This window comes from Ambystoma mexicanum, chromosome 12, assembly GCF_040938575.1.
Source record: "Ambystoma mexicanum isolate Mex_15411 chromosome 12, UKY_AmexF1_1, whole genome shotgun sequence".
NCBI lineage: Eukaryota > Metazoa > Chordata > Amphibia > Caudata > Ambystomatidae > Ambystoma > Ambystoma mexicanum.
Window position 1 is genome coordinate 1111614200 of NC_090936.1, and position 20926 is coordinate 1111635125.

The window sequence follows — 20926 nt, forward strand, 5'->3', positions numbered from 1 at the left end:
ATTACCATTCACCTTGCTCTTTTCACCTTCTGGGGCACAAATTGGGTCTCATGTTATGTCACAATTGTGTATGATCCGACATCTGATTAAATTAACAACTGCTGTATGATGTATGATGTATGACTTACACAGCCTTGATAAATACCCTTGTGTGGTCGAAACACCTGTCGGCACCTTCAGTGACAAAGACCGTATGGCACAATATTAGAGCAGGTATCCTCTCTATTCAATAAATTGGGAGCTAACAATTCGAATAAATATCTGAATATTTTTTACTCTCAACAAACTGTGTACTCAGCACCAATTTCGTAGGAAGCCAACAAAACTCTCTATACTGCATATCAGCTCCACAGAAACTACAAGTGCGCTGCATGACACCATGTGTCAACAAGCAATAGCATGACTAAATAGCTTAGAAAAATGTATCTCCAAAACAGCTGGATTAGAAAAAGTATTAACTCTGTGTCTAAAGTGCAGAGTAATTCTAAAACGTAACTTTGACGTAGAACAAGGTTTAGTCAATGGAACAATAGGTACAGTTGTTGGCATCCAAACATATCCACATGATAACAACATTCAGTTTGTCAACATCCACATTGACAAACTTGCAGAAGTAAAAAAAAAAAAAATAGGCTGCACAAAAGCATGTCTCCTCCTTTTCAAAGACATGTACATACGCAGAGAACAATTCTCTCTAGCTCTTGCATATGCAGTCACTATTCACAAATCGCAAGGTCTAACCCTACATCACGCATTGATTGGCATTGGCAGCACAGTCTTTAAAGAAGGTATGTGTTATGTAGCACCTTCCTGTCTCCGTACACTCAATGGTCTATTCCTAGTTAACTTTGATGCAAGCAAAGTCAATGCTGACATTCCTTGCATCCTAGAATACAACAGGCTATGTGCACTGTACACGCCACATCTACATATGTACACTAACTCCAAAAAGATTTTTTTTAAAAAGAAAACGAATGCAAACAGAACCTATAACAGATCTCCCAATAATACTGCTAAAAAAACAAAGAGCAACTGCTGTTCCATCAAATAATGCAACCACAAAACGTTCTAGTCCAAAATCAACTGCACATTCATCAGAAGACAAAGAGACAAACACAACTGGAGTAAATCTTCTCTTGCAGTCTTCCAGTTACAACATTTACTTAAATGGCTCAGACCAGTTGTGTTTGCAAATGCTCGTCCTTCATAGAAATGCCACCAATAATCCTGATAGCACTTACAGTGTCTCAGGTATAAGGCAAGAATTGGACTGCTGTGCAGGAATGGTAAAATGTAAAATAAACACGCAGAAAGATCCACAAGATTTCCTAATGTACTTACTACAGGTACTCGAAACAAAAACATCCCTATAAATGAAAGCTTCTAGATGTCACACACGTGGAAACATGCATGCACTCTCTGCAACCATGTTTCACAAGAGCACATCCCTAATGAACGATTTGTGTATGTAACCATACCAAATTCTGAATATATTCAATTTCACCAGCTTCTGCAGAATGCAAATAGCATAGTATGCCTTTTTTGTAATTCAGACAATCGTTCCAACATACAAATAAACTCACATGGCCAATATGTGATACTAATGCTTCTAAGATACAATGCAGATTGTACCAAAAAACTCCAGGCAGAGAGTAGGGGGGTGGGAGGGGTAGATCACTCTCCTCTGCAGGTGCCTCACTCTGGAATGGCCCCCCTGCCCATCTCCAACTTGAGCCAGACCACCTGAAGCTCCGGAAGCAGCTCAAAACTATCCTCTTCATTTTATTTTATTTAACAAATTGTTCATTTATAACGCACTTAATACCACTGAGTGGTTTCTAAGCGCAGGATCGGGATTCAAACCTGTGTTATGCCGCTTTGTCTTGCTTCCAAGACAAACACGTTGCCCCTGTGCTATCTTCCTCCCTCTTCTCTTCTGCTTTCTCTCTCTCCCTCCCCTGCTGTACCGACTGGTTGCTTGGCTACCCTCAGAGTCTCACCGGGTATCAGGCTCATTCCTGATCACTCACCCTTGCCCAGTCTCCGGGCCTACCATGCACTTAGGGGCTGTATGTGGACTCCCCACATAGGCTCTACAGTGTCTGTGAAGGCAGGAAATGAAGGAGTCCAAAACTCTGCAGACCTTTATCTTCTAGCCTGGCTGCAAGAATCCTGTTCAAACTGGGCTGCTGGCTGTCCTGAAAGGATTGCCAATTCCCCCCAAGTTTGAATCATGCAAGGCTGTTTGATTGCCTGGGTTCCTGCATAAAAGTCTGATCCTGGAAGCTGAAGAGTTAGTCGACCACTGGAACCAAAACCGAAGAGGATGATGAAGAAAACACTGCCGAGATGAATTCCAGTGACCAGAGAGCCTGCTGTGTAACCAGAGCCTGCTATTACCCTTCCTTCCAATCGACCTGCGTATCCAGAAACGGACAGCCCCAACCTGTAGAGACCCCGCTAGACTCAAGAAGACCTGCATTTTGAGCCATCCCACGTCATGCTACGCCCTTGCGGGCCTGCAATACCACAATACCCTGGGACCTCGACCCATTGCGCGGTGAACGGTTTTCTGAATTCCGAATCTTGCTGAAACTTTGTGGGCATCCTGCTGGACCTCCAGAGATGTTAATCGAGTCAGAAAAGTCCCCTCACCAGAGTGCTGGACCTTGCGAACGAGGAGAATCCAACTGGTGATATTCTGTCTTCTTCTGTGCGCCTGCCACAATCCTGCATCCAGCCACGAAGAAACCCTTGCCTGAGGCCTTCTGTGTCGATCCCTGCTGAAAAACCCCATCCAGGGTCCTGTCTTCTGTCCTACTGACAAGGAATGCACTGCCTGGGTTTTTGGCTACATATCCTTAAGTCATCTCGCCTCAAAACATTCTTCTGTGCTGTGGTACTGTGCTGGCTTGGGTATTTACTTACCTTAAGTCTCTTGTGATTCCTTTGCAGTTTAGGGGTGTTTTCTGTGATTGGGAGGCCTCTCGTCCAGTTCACCCAGGCCCACTGTTGGAATCCTCTGAGGGTGTCTTCTCTGAAGTGCCTGGGCCCTCAACTAACTCTAAAGTAGAATACTTTTTTTTATTTTTTATTTGGTTTAGTTGTAATACAACTTTTTCAAATATATATTATCATTAATTTGCACATAAACAATAAAATGTTCATTTCGATCATCAGATTTGATACATACTATGGTAATTGTTCCAATCTTAAAGCACTGTCTTCAAACTATTACATCAATCACAGTTCTATTTATTTTACTAACATAAAATGAAATGATTTAAACACACACTTATCAATCTAGTGATCAGCGACAAACTACTAATGTTGTCATATCAGCTCTTTGGACCTTAAAATAGCATTAAACAAAGTAGAATACTTACTTGTTTGAACAGTCTTCCTTTGGAACCCTGAACTTTGCCTGCAACTGAGCCCTATCTCATCCTACCTACAACTAGCTGCTAGACCACTAGGGTCCCTCTTCTGCCTCTGAGAGAACTCATGTACTAGAATCAGGAAGGGTTGGATACTTTAAGGGGCATGCCTTGAAAAGTAAAACAAGAATTGAAAAGTTGACTTACGTGTAAATGAGTTAGTTGGCAACTTTAAACTCTGAGTGAATAGTTACAAAATGTTATGACTTACCTTAGATCTGGTCTGCCATCCTGAAATCTATATATGGGATTTATTTACCTTAAATAAGATGTGTGCCTTCTAAAATAAGTATTCTCAAAGTCTTACTTTCCTTATAAACTGTCTCGCCATTCTACTAGAAAATTGTTAGAAGCTTAACATGTGTGAATTGTGTTCCCCTCTTCCCAACAGTAATGCTGTTGGTTTCACTTTATTATTCCTGTGAGGATAATTGTATGAGTGTCCCCAATTAGGTTTTGCTTCCCCCGACTTGCTTTTAGCCTGTCCAGAATAAGTCTGCCTAGCACATACTTACCTTTAAGGTTGCTGGTAGCTCCTTACAAAAGTTAGGTTTTACTTACTTTGCATAGTTGTGTGCCATCCAAAGAGAAGTTAACAAGTTATTGCTTCCCTTAGTCTGTGAACTGAAAAGCAACTGTAATTGAATATATCAAAATGGTTTACTTCCCTAGAATAACTGTTATACTTAATCAGAGTTCTAGGTTTATACTGTTCCTGGAATAAGTGGTCCACTATTCTGAAAAGTAGATTGTCCAGTTGACTTACTGTGCGATTTCTTGCTGAGCGTCACGGTACAACTGTTAGGGTCTACTACCTTTGTATTAGTGTGTAATCCAAAAGTAACTATTGGATTTGACTTCCCAAGAACTACTGTTAGGTGTTCCAAATAAGGGTATATGCTTTGGTCTGTGCACCTTCAAGCATAGTGTTGTGTTTTTAGAATTGTGGTTATATATAATGCGATAGTACTTATTTCCCCCAGGGTTTATCTTGGCCTACTCGTATTTAAATAAACCATTTATTTTTACAATACATGGTTTTCAGTGTTTCTTTGGACCATTTGTATTACAATTTCTTTGTACTGCGTCTACAGGCTTCTCTCCCTCCTAAAATAAGCCAGTTTATTTATATAGCACCTATACACAATGTGTTTCAAAGTGCTTCAAGGCAAGGGAGGGAACAAGGGAAAATACAATGACATTCTTGCAGGCCATGAACAATAAGAATGTGAAATTAACTATCGTACTCGGCCTGGTGACATTTCAGATAGTGCAAGAACTAAGACATAGATAAGGAAGGGCGGGGGACAGAAAAGGAAATGGAAACAGACAGGCGACTACCGTACTAGGCCTGACAACACTTCTGGTAGAGCCGGAGATTAACAAAAGGTGAGGGAGAGGGGTGCAGAAAGGGAGGGGAGGAACAAAACAAGCAACTAATGTACTAGGCCTGACGACATTTCAGATAGTGCTGGAGGAGGGGGTTGGAGGACAATTGGAGGAGTGGGAGGAGACAAACAAGATAGCTATCATACTAGGTCAAGGACAATTCTGATAGAGTAAGTGCATAGAAGAAAGTAAGGGGAGGAGGGGAGGAGATAGAAAAAGGGAGAAAGGAAGAGGAGGAGCAAACAGAGAATGAGCAGTGAAAAAGTGGAGAAGCAAGAGGGGAGAGCGAATACAATTGCATAAGTCAGTAGTGACACAATGTTGCGAGAGAACAGCAAATACAAGACAGGATTCAAGATGAAAATGGGAACAGTATGATTCAAGGCGACCATGAGTACAAGATGCTGGGGAAGTCCAGCATGAGAGTTGAGAGAGGGCGAAGCACTGTGGGGGGAGGGAGGAGAGATGATTGTAAGGGGGGGGAGCAGCAGGGACGAATAATCAAGCAAAACAGGCAACTCTTGTATGCAAGAAGGGGGGAGCACAACGGAACATCATGGGGGACCAGAGGTGGGGATGGCCTGTGGGGACAGAGGGAGTAAACACATGTTGGCGAATGCTTACCTGTTGTCTGGGCAGGAGTTTGGGCCCTGGGTCCTTCTGGTCCGACCAGGCCCAAAAAGGATTTGCCCTTTTCTTCGTCTGCCCTTTGCTTCGGACGCCCGGGTGAGAGACTCTCTTGATCTAAGAGTTAAGAGCAAAAGGAAGAGGCAGGGCTATGAAGGTGGGCAGGTCTTAGGCCAGGTGACCTAGATCCACTTGCACTTGCTCGCCATCTGCAAAGGGAAAGAGGCTGGAGGGCTGCTTAATTAGGGAAAAAGAGTGGCAACCAGGAAGGCACCAGGTGGGCGGAGTTTAGGCCAAAAGAGCGGCAACCAGGAAGGCACCAGGTGGGCGGGGCTAAGGCCAAAAGAGCAGCAACCAGGAAGGCATCAGGTGGGCGGGGCTTAGGCCAGGTGACCTAGATCCACTTGCACCTGCTCCTGTGCTACCCTATACTCAGGTGGTACAGCCTTATACTAAGGATGGAGTCTTGTACGGCCTCAGTTGAATAATTCTACTAAGCTCTTAGTTGGATTTCAGAAAATAAACTGTCCTAACACTGTTGGCATGCGGTGGGATGAATGTAGATTGCATTACATTGATTATTGAGAAACCTTGTGTCCAAAGGAAACCGTCCAGTAGATTTGGTTTAGCCAAAGTGAAGTGTACTTCTTGTATTTAACACAAGAACCAACACCATGGCTTGCTTTAGGCCCGAGGACTACTCTTCTGTTGCAATGGAACGTTTGTTAACAGTGTGGGAAGAGGAGGGCTTCAACTGTGAAGGGAGTAAGCATGATTTAATACAAAGGTTATGGGACCATAAGAATGGCTCCCCAGAACCTATGTCTCCTTCTAACTATATTGCTGAAAGTGAGGATGAGGAGGGTTCAGACATCTGTCCAAACTCCTCTAAGGAGGAATATGAGGGTTCTACTGAGGAGGATGTTAGTTCACCCCCTCTCCTTCTCCTGCCTCTACCTTAATCTCCACCATGACTTTTGAAATGATTTTATATAAGTCAAAGCCTGTGGAAAGACAATCTGGGAAAGTGAGAAAAGGTGTAACCAATCTGTGGGAAACCGGTTTCTGAAAACTCCCTTTTCAGTGTCTTCTGCGTCTCAAGCTTCCAGGATTGTAGAATTGGTGAGTCAGTATGACAGGACCTATGATATTGTTGTATGGATGAAAACATTGGAGCTCACTTGTAAAAGTGTTTGGTCTGTGTGAGAATGATAGAAAACCCTGGGTTCTTTTTTGGCTTCCCAAGAGAGACTGCCATGTGATCTTGGATAAAATGAAGTTATAAGTAGTAACTGGAACTCTCATAAATAGATATAAGAAGAAAGCTTCTCAATATCTAAACCCCCTAAGGGACCATGAGACTAAAGGTAGGTCTAAAAGTGCTATCTTCTCATCCCTTAAAGAATCTGTTAACACTGAGTGTAGCAGAAAAGCTGTGGTGTTAGACTCAGCTGAGCCCCCTTGTAAAATAAAGTTGAGGCTCTTAAACCTGAAAAGAGGTCCCCTTAGGAGACCCATCCACAGAGATAAAAGGCGTTAACTGCCACTTGAAAGGGCACTTGGTGGTAGAACCCATAACCTCAAATAGGGACCAAGCCTCTAGGCCCACAAAGTTAGAGATCACTCCTGTGACCCCACCTTTAGTTAACATTGACGTGAAAACCTCTTGAAAACCCACCTAGAGTGGAAGTAGGTCACCCTTTTAATAAGAACTTAAGTGTTCCTATTCCCTATTTAACACTGTGTACAAACTTTGTTACAGTCACTGATGTGACTCTGCCTACAGCTGTGCCCGAGGTAGAATGTCCCCATGAAACCTCACAGACACTGGAGGGGCTCCTTGAATCTCAAAACTTGGACCCTCGACCAACTGCTGTGGAGGGAATTCCTAGGGCTGACCAGAACTTTGGTGTTCCTGTCACGCACCCTGTGTGGTGTATGTCCTTTAGACTAAAGACCCCTCCAGTAAAATCTGCCCCAGCGCATAAGGTCAGAGACCGGACAGATGAAATCACTAGACCAGGAAGGGAATGCAAGTAACCTTTCCAACAATGGTGTTGCAAAATGAACGAATGGTAATCAGTTCACAATAATGAGAACAGTACGATTGTGCCAACCGCTGAGGTAAATAGCAAGAGGTTTATAAGTTATATTTTATGTGTCACACTATCACATCTCACATAATGATTGCTCAAGAGTTCTGTAATCGTTCACGCCACTCTTCCTGGAGCAACCAAAAGCAAATCAATTCTGGCTGATACATGTTTTAAAAGGAACTGTCCAATGAAAGCACGTGAGAATGGAAGTGATTTCACTACACATGAGCTTACTAGCGAACATGTTACCTCTATCAAGTGATTAGAATAGACCAATCATTGCATTTATTTATTAAATGTATTTGTAACATGCTGGAACGAAAGCCCTCAGACAAAGAACGCAAACAGGACATACAACACAAAACAGCAAAGGGAATCATTAGGCTTATGTCTTATAAGGAGTCAGGGGAAAAAATGGTTCATTCGAACAGCAGAGTTTTGAGCTTGTCTTTGAAGGGACAACAGTGATGAGCAGGACCTCCGGTCCGGCGGAAGAGCCTTCCAGAAGCGAGGAGCTGTCATAGGGAAGCAGCCTTCTGATACAACTGACAGTTTAGCCTTAGGAACCAACAGGAGAACAGCAATACTGGATCCTAGGGTATGCCTAACAGGAAGCCAGTCCAGCAGAGATGAGAGATACTTCAGGCTTTTCCCAAAGAAACAAGGATGCACTATGCAAAGAGTATGAAACACGATTCATTTATTTATAGGCAACCAATGCAGCAATTTCCTTGTCATTGAAACGTGGTCAAATATCTGCAATCCACAGACGACTCGCACTGCCTTGTTTTGAACCACCAGAAGGTGATTCAATTCTCCCTGACCCAGACCTTGCAATAAGCTGGAGCAATAGTCCAGCCGGGACCCTATAATAGCTTGAGCTACTGTGGCACAGCTGCAAGGGTGTAGAAATAGATTGACAAGGGCCAAGAGCTTCACATAGAAAGATGAGCAGGACACTAGATGACTCACATGGGCTTTAATGCTCAGCTCTTGGTCTAGGATAAAACCCAACGTCTTGATTTTAGGGAGAGTTTTGAGTACGCAATCAGCCACTTTAAAAGATTTGAGCGCTGGATCCAACTTGCAAAGCCTATGTGAGGTGCCTAAAATCATGTCAGTTTTTGAGTTGTTCAAAGCAGCCCATTTAATAGCATCCAACAGGGTGTATGGCTAAAAGTCCTGTTGATTGTTGCAGAGTCCTGTGCACGATCACCTGTGAGAGGGATAAGACACTGGGTGTCGTTTGCATAGTTTACATACATTATTCCTTTTGAGTCCAACATCTTGAACAGAGGTAAGGTGAAGATGTTAAACAAGGTAGGCAACATACATGATCCCTGAGGGACACCACAGAGCAGCACAAAAACGTCTGCAGTCGCCTCCTCACTGTACACATTTGCTGTTCGGTCAGACAGAAATGACAGCACTCAACTTGCGGCTTCCTGGATAAAAAGCGGCATATTCTTGAAGCCTAGTTACTAGTAAAGCATGATCAGCCAAATCAAATGCCCTGTAGCCAAGTACAAGGGGGGGGGGGGCAGAGGGAGGACAAAACAACTATCTTACTAGGCCTTGTGTCATTCAGATCGCGCAAGTGCAGGGAAGTACAAGGGACGAAGTGCCTGGGGGTGTTTGGGGGGGATGGGGGGGTGCAGGTAGTCAAAGAGTGCATCCAGAGAGAGGTTCAGTGCAGGTAAATAATAAAGTGCAGCCAACGGGTGGCTAATATGTGCAGAGAGAAGGGACTGTAGGGTTACAGATACAGACAACAAGTGCTGGGGAGCCACGAGGCAGTGCCAGGTGAAACTGGACATGCAGGGGCCTGGGCTCAAGTTCAGAGGGTGGCGAGGTGACCAGTGTGTGGAGCAGATGGGTCATCAGCAGGGGAGAGGGAGAGACAAAGCAGAAGCGAAGACGAAGGTCTTGAGTTGCTTCCGGAACCAGAGGTGTTTCTGCTCAAGTTTCAGAGAGGCAGGGAGGTTGTTCCAGAGGGAGGCCCTAGCCGAAGATGGAGCTCACCCCAAACTCTCTGCTTGGAAAAGCGACTGACCCTCAGAGTTGGAGGTGGACGAGCGGAGAGCTCGGGTAGGGAGATGTTTAGGAAGAGAGAGTTGGAGGTAGTGCGGTCCCAGGACCCAGAAAGCCTTGTCGACGATGCAGAGGGTCTTGAACTTGACCCTTGCCACCCCTGGGCGCCAATGAAGAGATTTCAGAGCTGGAGAGATACGATCCCTGGGCTTGAGGCCAAGGACAAGCTTTGCAGTCCTGTTCTGGATAAGGTCTTAAGGATGGAGAGTAGAGGCAGGACGATTTAGAAAGAGGCTGTTGCAGTAGTCCAACCTGGGGGAAAGGAAGAATACCTTGAGGAGGTGCAGCTGATAGTTTGACTTATTAGAGGCGTCAGAGATGTGAGGAGCGAAGGAGAGGGTGGAGTGGAAGATGACCCCAAAGTTCTTAGCTTCACAAGTAGGAGCAGTAACAGGGCCCAGAGTGGGCAGCCAGAAATGGCGAGAAAGGAGGGAGCTGGTGTTCCGATAAGGAGAATCTCTGTCTTACTGGCATTAAGGCAGAGATCACTGGCGGCACACCACTCCTGAATCGTGGACAGACAGTCTGGAATGAGAGGAGTAGAGGCAGCCGAGGGGAGCCTGAAGGAGAGCCGGGTGTCCTCTGCATAACACTGAAGGTTGGAGCAGAGAGCAGCAATGTGGTTGAACAGCCAGGGAGAACTGTTAGACTCCTGGGGAACACCACATGGAGGAGAGAGGGGGGAGAGAGAGAAGAGAGAGAGAGGGAGGAGAGAGAGAAGAGAGGAGAGGAGAGCGAGCGAGAAGAGGGAGGAGAGGAGAGCGAGCGAGAAGAGGGAGGAGAGGGTAGCGAGAGAGAAGAGAGAGAGAGAGAGAGAGAGAAGAGAGAAGAGAGAGAGAGAGAGAGAGAGAGAGAGAGAGAGAGAGAGAGAGAGAGAGAGAGAGAGAGAGCGCGAGCGACAGACCGACAGACGATCAGTGAGGAAGGAGGTCGGGCCTGCTCAGTGATACTCAGGTCATCACGGAGGTGATTGAGAAGGATGGCATGGTTGACCGTATCAAAAGCAGAAGAAAAATCGAGGAGAATGAGGACAGAAGGAAGGTTAGAGAGCAGGTCTTCACAGATGTTCAGGAGAGCATATTCCATGTTTCTGGCTGCTCTGAAGCCAGACTGGTGGTCATGGAGACAACTAACAAATTCAGTGTGAAGATTAAGCTGGGAGATGGCAAACTTTTCCAAGAGTTTGCCCAGAAAAGGAGTGATGGAGATCGGGCGGTAGTTAGCCGGAGAGGAAGGATCGGCAGAAGGCTTCTTTACGAGGGGGTGCACAAGGGAGTGCTTGAAGGGGGAGGGGAAGGTTCCAGTGGCAAAAGAGTGATTGCAGAAATCAGCAAAGGCTGAAGCGAAGGTGTCTATGTGGTCCTTAATGGTTTTGGATGAACAGGAAAGAACCTGTTTAAACAAGACTTTCATAGATTGGACTTGTCTAGAAACGTTGTTAGGGGTGAACAAGAGAAAGGAAGAGAAGGAAGGAGGAGAGGCGGCCACAGGCAGGCCAGGAGTGGAGGAGGAAGAGGAAGAGAGGGTGGACAGAATGTCCTGAGTTTTAGTGATGAAATGAGAAGCCAAGGCTGTACAGAGGGTCTGGGAGGGAACAGGAGAGGTAGAGACTGCAGCAGGATTGGCCAGCTCCTTGCAGATTTTGAAGAGTTGGGGCAAGTTGTTAGATGCCGCAGAGACATGTGCTTGGATGTGCGCTCTCTACTTGGCGAGGACCGAGAGTCTGTACTGCCTTTGGAGCAGGCGACGGGCCAGTTTGTCAGAGCGTGCACTTGTTGCCCTCCACTTCCTCTCAGTCACCCTGCACTTGTGTTTGAGGGCGACGAGGTCGGAGTCGTACCAAAGTTTGCACTTGGATTTGGACTTCAAGCGGATCCTCATGACAGGGGCAAGTACATCAAGAGTGTCAGGGATATAAAGATGAAGCTTAGATAGGGCTGTGTCAGGATGTGACTCAGCAAAAGGTGCAGAAGGAGTAGAGAAAGTAGTGGCGAAAGGCCTCAACTGATGCTTCATGAGTTCAATGACCGAGAAGGTAGGTGGCAGTGCCTGAGGGGTAGAGAGGGAAAGATGGGAAGAAAGGAGAATGTGATCACTCCAGGAGAGAGTAGTGGTGAGAGGGTTGAAGAGTTGGAGGTCTGAGGAGATCAGAACATCCAGCGTGTGCCCTGCAGAGGGGGTCGGGCCCGAGGGAAAAATAGAGAGAGAGACAGAGAGTCGCAGAGGTTGCAAAAGAGTACTGCATAAGGACAGGAAGCATCCAAGTGAATGTTACGGTCTCCAAGGAGGACAAGTTGAGAGGTAGAGGCAAGGAGGGAAGAGGAGAGGACCGCCCACTCATGGAGGCTACCTGGCTGGGCGGCTGGTGATAGTGGCTGCAGTGAGAGAAAGGCCAGGAGAGATAGAGAGCCTGCAGACCAGGCATTCAAAGGAGGAGTAGTCCTGCATAGCAATGATGGAAGCAGGGATCCCATCTGGGAAGATCAAGGCTACGCCCCCACCGGGACGGTTGGTTCTGGGCACGGAGAGGATCTTGTAGCCATAAGGAAGGAGAGTGTCAAAGCTTGTGACAGAGCTGGCTGTGATCCACATCTCGGTTAGACCGTGTACATCCAGATCGAGTTCTTCCAGGAGACGGCAGATGTCAGAGGAGTGTTTGACAATTGAGCGAGAGCTGAGAGTAGCAATGTGGAGCAGGTTGCCCCCTTTGAAGGTCTTCCGTGGAGGGATACAGGTCAGAGGTACACCCTGCAGAAGAGTTGTAGGCACCTAATGATAGGCAGAGGAGGAAGGAGGAGAGGGCAAGGTAGCCAAGGAGGAGGAGGAGGATGCCAGAGGGATGGCGGAGGAAATAGGCAAAAGGGTGGCTGGAGATGCAGCAGAGGCAGCCGCAGAGGTGGTAGAGGATGGGGGTGGCAGATGAGCCAGAGAGGGGAAAGAAGGCACAGCAGGAAAAGAAAGGAAGTTGATAAGGCGCAGGAAGCATCCATCAACAAGGAGGTGGTTGGCCTGAGGGCTTTGGACCAAGATGGTGCAGTTTAGGTAAACATTAATGATGGTCTTGTAGGAGTGGAAGGGGGCCAGGAGGGCCTCCCACCAGGTGCCACCATTAATGGGTGAAGAGGAAAAAGGAGAGAGAACAGAGACCATATGGGGGGTCCATAGGCCTGAAGAGGAAACGACAAAGAGGATGTTGGTAAGGGTCTGTTCTATAGGAGGCGAGGCACTGGTGTAGGTATCAGCGATAGGGAGGACTGGCTTGGAGACCAGGATATCCCTTTTGAACGTGTTCCTGCCAGACTTAGTGAGAAGGATAGGATAGGCGATAGAAAAGCAGTTAGAGAAGATAGGTGAGACAGAGAGCACCATAGAGGGTGCAGAGGGAAGAGTGGGGGGAGGGGGGAGAAGGGAGAGTGGAGTGGGAGTGAGCGAGGGAGCAAGCAGGAGGGGGAAACACTAGGGTGGGGGCACACAGTAGGAGGGGGGGCACCCAGAACAGAAAACTGGCAGAAAATCAGATGCAATACATTGACAAAGTCAATTGCCAACAGAACCTAGAAGTAAGAATGGACACAGCAGGGAAGTAGGCAGTACAATGTAAGCAAACAATCATGTGGAAACAAAAACGAGAGAACCAAACAATCACTTAGGGAACCTAGAGGTAAGGAAGAACACAGCAGGGATGCAGGCAGTGCAATGTGACCAAACAACCATGGATAAAAAAAACGCAAAAGTGCAGAACAATCGACCAGGGAACCTGAACCTAGAAGAAAAGAATGAACACAGCAGGGATGCAGGCAATGCAATATAGCCAACAACCGTGGAGAACAAAACCTCAGGAACAGTACACAATAGGTCAGGGTACGGAGCTAGGAGAGGGGAAGGGGCAAAGGAGGGGAAGGGGGCTAGGATAGGGGGAAGGAGAGGGCATGCAAGGAATGAGGGGTGCGTGCGGCCAAGTGGAGAGAGAGCAGCCTAGAGTTGAAAGGTAGCGCACGCAGCCTAAGTTGCGCGTGAGCGCACACAATCAATGATTGCGAGAGAACGAACATGGCCCAGGATGCAAGGGAGCACATGCATCCTAAGGTGCGAGTGAGCGCACGCAATCCATAATTGCTAGGAAACAAACAAAGCCAAGGATAGTGTATGCGGCCTAAGATGCGAGGAAGGCCTAGGATGCTAGGTGGCATACACGGCCTAAAGTGCGAGGGAGTATGCGGGGCCTAGTATGCAAATTACTGCACGCAGCCTAAGATGGGAGGATAGTCTTATAAAGTTCCAAGAAGCTGGACTTTATCAAAAAAGGCCTAACAACGGTCTCAAGTTCCCAGAGAACAAAGTTTTAGGCACATATCATGAGCTACAGAAATTCATAAGACATGGTTACCGAACCCGGATGAATAAATAATACAGACTTTATAGCCCATTTTGGAACTGTTGTACCTTGGAAACCTTGAGAGAAAGCTGAGAGGTCCGGCTAAAGGAAAGCTAACTTATCTAGTTGTTTGCTCCAAGTGATAGGGCTAGATAGGATTAGATTATTGGACAGAGGTAGTTTTGTTTTAGACTTCTAATGACTTAAGAGCTTCTTTGGCTAGTTTGGTTAGGCAAGGAAAATCCCATACCAATAGGGCAAGATAGGCCTTTTTATTATTTTTGTCAAATAAAGAATATGCAAACGTCCAACTCCTCCTTCTGGTTCGCTACATTACATAGCCAATTTAGGCACGACATGGAACACTAAAATGACCCAGCTGGTTTGGAAAGGGTCACTCACACACAAATTGCATAATACACAGATGTATAAATATTGATAGCACGTAGGCAACGACAACTATTATTCAGTCCATTTCACAGTTTACTGCCACACAGCAGCCCCTACCTAACCTCTAGTTTTTGCACGCACCTGCACATTCAAAGCGACTTCTGCTTGAAAAGTAGCACCAGAACATTTCCAAATATGGTGTAGTGCATATAATTGCCTAAGCCAGTATTTTCATTCTGTTGCCATTGTTATCATCTAAAAGGAAAAGTGCAAACTACCGTAGTTAATAAACGAAAATGGCACTGAAAACATCAAATGGGGAAATTGATCGCGATTCAAAAGAAACCATCCATTACAATAAAAGTCTATGTGTTAAGGCACAGGTGACATCAATCAGAGTTTACCTGGTGCAGGGATGACAGTTTCCAGGTGAGCCTGGTCCAGCCTCAGTTTGTCTCCAGAATCAACCATTTTCACAACTGCCGTGTATTTATCAATGACTTCCTATTATACAAACAAAAGGGACACAGGATGAATCTGCAGAGTTTGAAGGACAGGCCAATTAAATCTCATTAACTAGGAACACTCGAGTCTCTATTAAGACGGCAATGCCACTGGGAAGATTTAAATTAAAACACAGGAGAAGCAATCTTGGTTAGCTGTCACTGTCTGGAAAGTGCAAATGGTCTCAAAGGAGTATACAAGTGCAGACAATTCTAAAGAAAGTGCTGGTGGGATAGAAATAATGAGCCAGAAAGGCAGAATTTCTGTATCATCATGGAGAGGGTAAGAGTCAACGCTACACAAAGCCATCTTGTGTCCTGGCCCCTGCGAGGTGAGTGCCCCCCCTTCCTGCACTGTGCGCTGCTTTCCCTTTTTTTCAGCTTTTTTTCTGCTGTTTGCATCCTTCTTCTGCCTTTCCTTTTTCTACTACCTCTGCCATACCTGGGTTTCTTGTTCAGCCCCTCCCCTGCCCTCTTTCTCGTTCCTGACCCACCTACCTTACCCCCGATTGGCCTTTACTTAAGAGGAAGGCAAAAGCACCTTCTGAGACCAGGACTGCTCCACTCCATCTTGCGTCCTGGCCCCAGCAGAGGTGAGTGCCCCACACCGTGCACTGTGTGCTCCCTGCTTTTCCTTTTTACTGCCTTTTTTCTGCCGTTTGCATTCTTCTTCTGCCTTTCCTTTTCCGACAACCTCTGCTGTACCTGGCTTGCTTGTGCAACCTCTCCCCTGCCCTCTTTCTCGCTCCTGAACCGCCTCGCTTACCCCTGATTGGCCTTTACTTAAGAGGAAGGCAAAAGCAACCGTCTGGGACCAGGACCGCTCCACTCCATCTTGCGTCCTGGCCCCAGCAGAGGTGAGTGTCCCACCCCACACTGTGCGCTCCCTGCTTTTCCTTTATTTCTGCTGTTTCAATCCTTCTTCTGCCTTTCCTTTTTCTATGGCCTCTGCCGTAACTGGCTCTCATGTGCAACATCTCCCCTGCCCTTTTCCCCTCTTTTTTCTGTTCTTTTCTGCTGTTTGTATCCTTTGTTTGCCCTTCCTTTTTCTAAGGCCTCTGCCGTGCCTGGCTCTCATGTGCAACCTCTCCCCAGCCCTTTTCCCTCTTTCTTCTGTTCTATTCTGCTGTTTGCATCCTTTTTGCAGGCGCAGGCTGCGTTTGTGTACTGCTGCATACTGGGGCCTACTGTGCTCTCACCACACTTGTTGCCTCACCATGGTGTGGTGCAGTTTGTTGCAGTGCAAATGTCCCAGAAACGGTGCATTCTAGTGTTGAGGACCGGTCCTTCTATGGCCACATTTTCTTTTTGACGATTTTAGGCAACAGTCACATGTTCAGGGGAAAGGGGCGGGATGCCCAAATGTCATGTAGCCACTTATGTCTGGAAGGTCCCAACAGGAAACTATGCAAAATGTGTTGCAGATTGGTGAAACAGTGTGGAATTGTAGAAAGAATAACGCCACAGACCCACAAACAAATGTTGACTTTTGCTGAAATCCAGGGAACGGGGTGGGGTGTCCAAATGTCATGTAGCCAGTAATGTCCAGAGGGCCCCAACAGGTACCTTTGTACAATTTGGAGCAGATTGGTGAAACAGTGTGGAATGGTACAAGGAACAACTCTTCGCCACAAACCCACACATTTTCACTTTTATAAATATAGATATTGCCCTAGCAGGGGGGTTGGGCTGCATGCATGTGATTAAAACAGACAGACTTTAAAAGACTATTACTATTACAACTAACTGTTTTTTTTGCAGAATGTGAAGGCTTTCAGTTCACATTCTAAGCCTACATTAGCATGCAGTATTCCCTTCCTCATGTAGGGTCCATGGTATGTACAGTATTACATCTATTCCTCAGCACTGCATGCCTTCTGTAGTTTGTGCGTTTCAATTGCAAGGGTCTGTAACATGCAGCTTTTCAGAGGTTTTGTACTACAACTTTCACAGTCCCACACAATTGACATTGGGTAGGCTTGATGGGAGTTGTAGTTCAAAACATCTGGAAAGCCAAAGGTTTCAGATATCTGCTATATAATGTTTGTTGACAATATGCATTGAACTTGAAAACGTAGGGAAGGGAGGCCAAAGGCCTGAACATCCTGACATATCATTTTGAGAACACGTCTTTCTTTTTCTTAACACTTTTCCCACACTATTTGTGTTTAGAGGTAAGGATTGGCAATAGGTTTATTAGTATAGGCCCTTTCATTTTGATAAGACAACACTAGGACAGCGTTATTATTTGATGGTCATAGCTTGCTCCCATCTGTAGATTTAGGATTAGATGGGCGTTTTTCAAACCCTTTTTGAAGTTCAATAAACATCCTTGAACTGTGGTCAGTTGCGTCTGTCTTACTGTTGATACCATGCCTTCCTTTCATGCGGTGTCAGGTGTGGGATGTGACTCAATTGAGAAATTGGGGAACCCTAAAATTCAAGAAGCTTAGTCCTAGAGACTCAAACCCCTCTGTTGCCACGAACGAATGAATAGGTTTTGATATCTGTAGCAGCAGAGAAGCTACTATCCCTCCAGGGAAAAAAGGAATGATTCCCACAGACTTAGTTTAGTTTAGATACCCTCTCCTGGGTTTCATATAAGATTGGCCCCAAAATCTGGCCTTGCCTGGAAGTTCGTACTAGATTGTCTAGCAGGCATCATAGATCCCGACTTCCGGGGAGACAAAGGTTCTCTTACAGAACCATTGGGCAATTCCATTTGAAGTATACTGTGGGGACAAAATTGCACATAGAATTCCATAAAGGGATCCATTTCCTCATTTTAGAGAGAGTGAACTGGAAGATAGTGAGAGAGGTACCTTGGGCTTTGGGAAAGCTGATAAACCATCTGTCACTGAAGAGAAAAGGGAAGAAGAACTTACCATTCTTCCCGACAGCGCCTTCGCCCAGCAAAATGATCCAGCCCTTGCTGAGGCTTTCTTACAAGCAATTCTCAAAGGGGAGGGAGTAGAGAGGTTATATGTGATCTTACCGACCACAATTAGAGTGGTACATTTCATTGCGGACAAAAATGCCACTTATTTTTGTTTTTTTTATTTGGGGGGTCCTGCCTAAGCCCCCAATTTTTTTAACCTTATAACGCCACCATGACCCATTTTAACCCCACTACCCTTTATTTATTTAATTAATGTTTGCAGTGTTTTTCTGTGTTATGGTTCACTCTGAAATGTACCACTCAGTAATGTTTTAGATATATTGACTGGATACCGGGTAGAGAAGAGAAGTCAATTTTCTTCCTAAAGCAGGGATTACTGTATAGCAAGGAAACATCCACAGAAAGCCTAGTAAAACTCAGTAATCCCCAAAGCTCATTGGAATATCGTACTAGAGTGCACATTTGCATGGACAGGGGGACACTTAGGACAATCTAAAACGCAGGCGCTCATCAGTGTGAAGTTTTACAGACCAGGTATCCATGCTGATATAAAAGAAACTTAATTCAGACAAGTGAAAAATGTCAGAAAACCAGTACTCACAATCCCTTGCCTGCTTCTATGAATCCTTTACCAATAATAGAAGTCCCTTTCTCAAGGATTGGGATGGATATCATTGGACCGTTAGAAACCTCAAATAGGTAATAAATATGTCCTCGTGATTGTCGATTGCGCTACAAGATACCCTGAGGCATTCCCTATGCGGAACATCACCACCCAGCAGATTTAAAAACACCTATTACCATATTTTGCCTGGGTTGGCTTTCCTAAGGAAATCCTGACAGATCAAGGTTCCAATTTCACAAGCAAGCTCATGGGTGAAGTCAAGTAGCCATATTACCACCTTAAGATCTTAAGTTTACCACCGCCAAACAGACTGATTGGTAGAAAGATTCAATAAAACACTCAAAATGATCTTAGGAAAGTTGCCAGATAAGCACAGGAAGGACTAGGACCTTCCTGTCCTCATCTGCCAACTTTCTTAGGATCCATGGGGCGCTCTTTGCAGTAAGGAAAACCCCTCAGGTATCCACTGGATTCTCTCCCTTTGAACTACTCAATGGGAGAGAACCCAGAGATGTCCTGGACATGGTCTGAGAGACCTGGGAAGAAAGAGAAGAGGCACCCATTCCCCTTTCGCAAACCACTACCATATTGCAAGAGCATATGAAATCTAGTATATATTCTTATGGAAAAAGCCCAAGCACAACAAAAATCCATCTATGACAAAAAGGTAAACCTAAGATAGTTTTCCGTAGGACAAAAAGTATTGTCCTTTTGCCTACCTCGGAAAACAAACTTGTCTCCAAGTGGCATGGGCCATTCGAAATATTGATACGAACAGAAACCTGTACTTATAAGGTAGCTCAACTGACAGGAAACAAAAGACACTTCAGCTGCCAATGCCAACATACTATCCTGTTTGATACCAGAAGAAAAAGATAACTTTGAATTAATTCCTCAAGAGCTACACAGACAACAAGAAGATTTAAAAGATTTAGTTACATCATTTCCCGATGTATTCTCAGAGAAACCAGGAAGAGTGAAAGGCACTAATCAGTATATTAGAACACCCAAAGTAAAAGTGGTCCATCTGAAACCATGTAGACTCCCGGAAGCCGTAAACAGTTATCGTTTTGGTCACAAAACCGGACCATTCCCAGAGGTTTTGCATAGACTTCTGCCAAGTTAATGCCATCTCCGACTTCGATGCCTATCCCATGCCACGCATCGACGATTTAATATTCTGAAATGCCACCTTTCTATCAACCCTAGACTAAACCAAAGGGTACTGGCAGGTTCCTGTGCATGGACCTGATCAGGAAAAGACAGCTTTCTCAACGCCCCTGGGACTGTTCCAGTTCAAATATCTCCCTTTTGGCTTACACGGGGGCCCCCCACCACTTTCCAATGCCTTATGCACAGAATATTACAGCCCTACTCTGATTTCTGTGGAGCTTATATTGACGATATAGTCATTTATAGTCAAACCAGGGAAGACCATCTTTTCCATCTTTACTATTATGAAAGCCCTCAGAGAAGCCGGCCTAACTGCCAATCCATCCAAATGCAAGCTGGCCCAATGTGTGGGCCCTGGGTCCTGCCCCCCACACAGAGGTTCGGGGGTCACAGGTGAAGGGCGCACCAGTGCGATTGCTCTGGGCCTGCCAGGAGGCTTCGGGGAAGAGGCTTTAAGGAACAACTCCACCACATAGAGTGGTCACCCAATCCTAGGGTGGTAGTAGCCGGCCCCACACCTAAAAAGGGGCCACGTAGGAGAAGCGTAGACCGCCCCTGTGTCACAGTGGAGAGCTGAGGAGAGCCTACCAACCACCCCCCCCTAAACTACTCGCACAAACCTAGCCCGCAGGGGCACAGAGCCCCTACCTGCACAGGAGGAGGAGCTTGGAGATAGAATGAAAGGGGTGCTGGGAGGACCCCTGGTCTATCGGCATCACCGGGGCCCAGGGAGGGCCCGACGAGAGGCCCAGGAACACGTATCTAGTGATGGTCCAGTGACACCCAACGAGGCACGCGCTGCAAGATCGCACCCCCGGGCCTATGCACTGGAGAGACGCTTTGCAGAGGTTTTAAATTAAGGGCGGGTTGAGAGGGGGAGCAGGCCTGGCCACCCACGAACCAGCATGGAAGGGGACCCAGTGGCCACGAAGTCTGATGTGGCGGCCCTCATGGAGGAAATTAGGGGTATTAGATTGTTTCTCGACCAGAAGCTGGACACGATGAAACAGAGACTCCTCTTCATGGAGGACAGCATGCAGGGTCTGGAGGCAAATCAAACTTTGGTGGACACCATAGAGATGCAGGCGGAGGTGAGACTGGCGGAACTGGAGAGGAGGGAGGCAGAGACCATGCTTAAACTGGATGACAGAGCAGGGAACGCTGTGATGATCTGCGCTTCTTTGGTTTTGCAGAAAAAGAGGGGGTGACAGACCGTGACATCAGGAGAGCCATCAGGGAGGTGGTCTGCACGCTCTTCGGAGATGACACAATGGATGAACCCACCATCGACTGAGCCCATAGAGCTGGGGGAGGCAGAAGG

At 46.2% G+C, this 20926-nt stretch overlaps 1 protein-coding gene across 1 annotated transcript in view; it reads right to left on the reverse strand.

Moving 5' to 3' along the window:
- Positions 1–20926, reverse strand: part of KIN (Kin17 DNA and RNA binding protein) — a 375593-nt gene that overhangs the window by 33197 nt on the left and 321470 nt on the right. The window contains exon 11 of the mRNA XM_069629676.1: positions 14810–14909. Within this exon, the coding sequence (XP_069485777.1) occupies positions 14810–14909 (100 nt within the window). The remainder of the gene's footprint in view (positions 1–14809; positions 14910–20926) is intronic.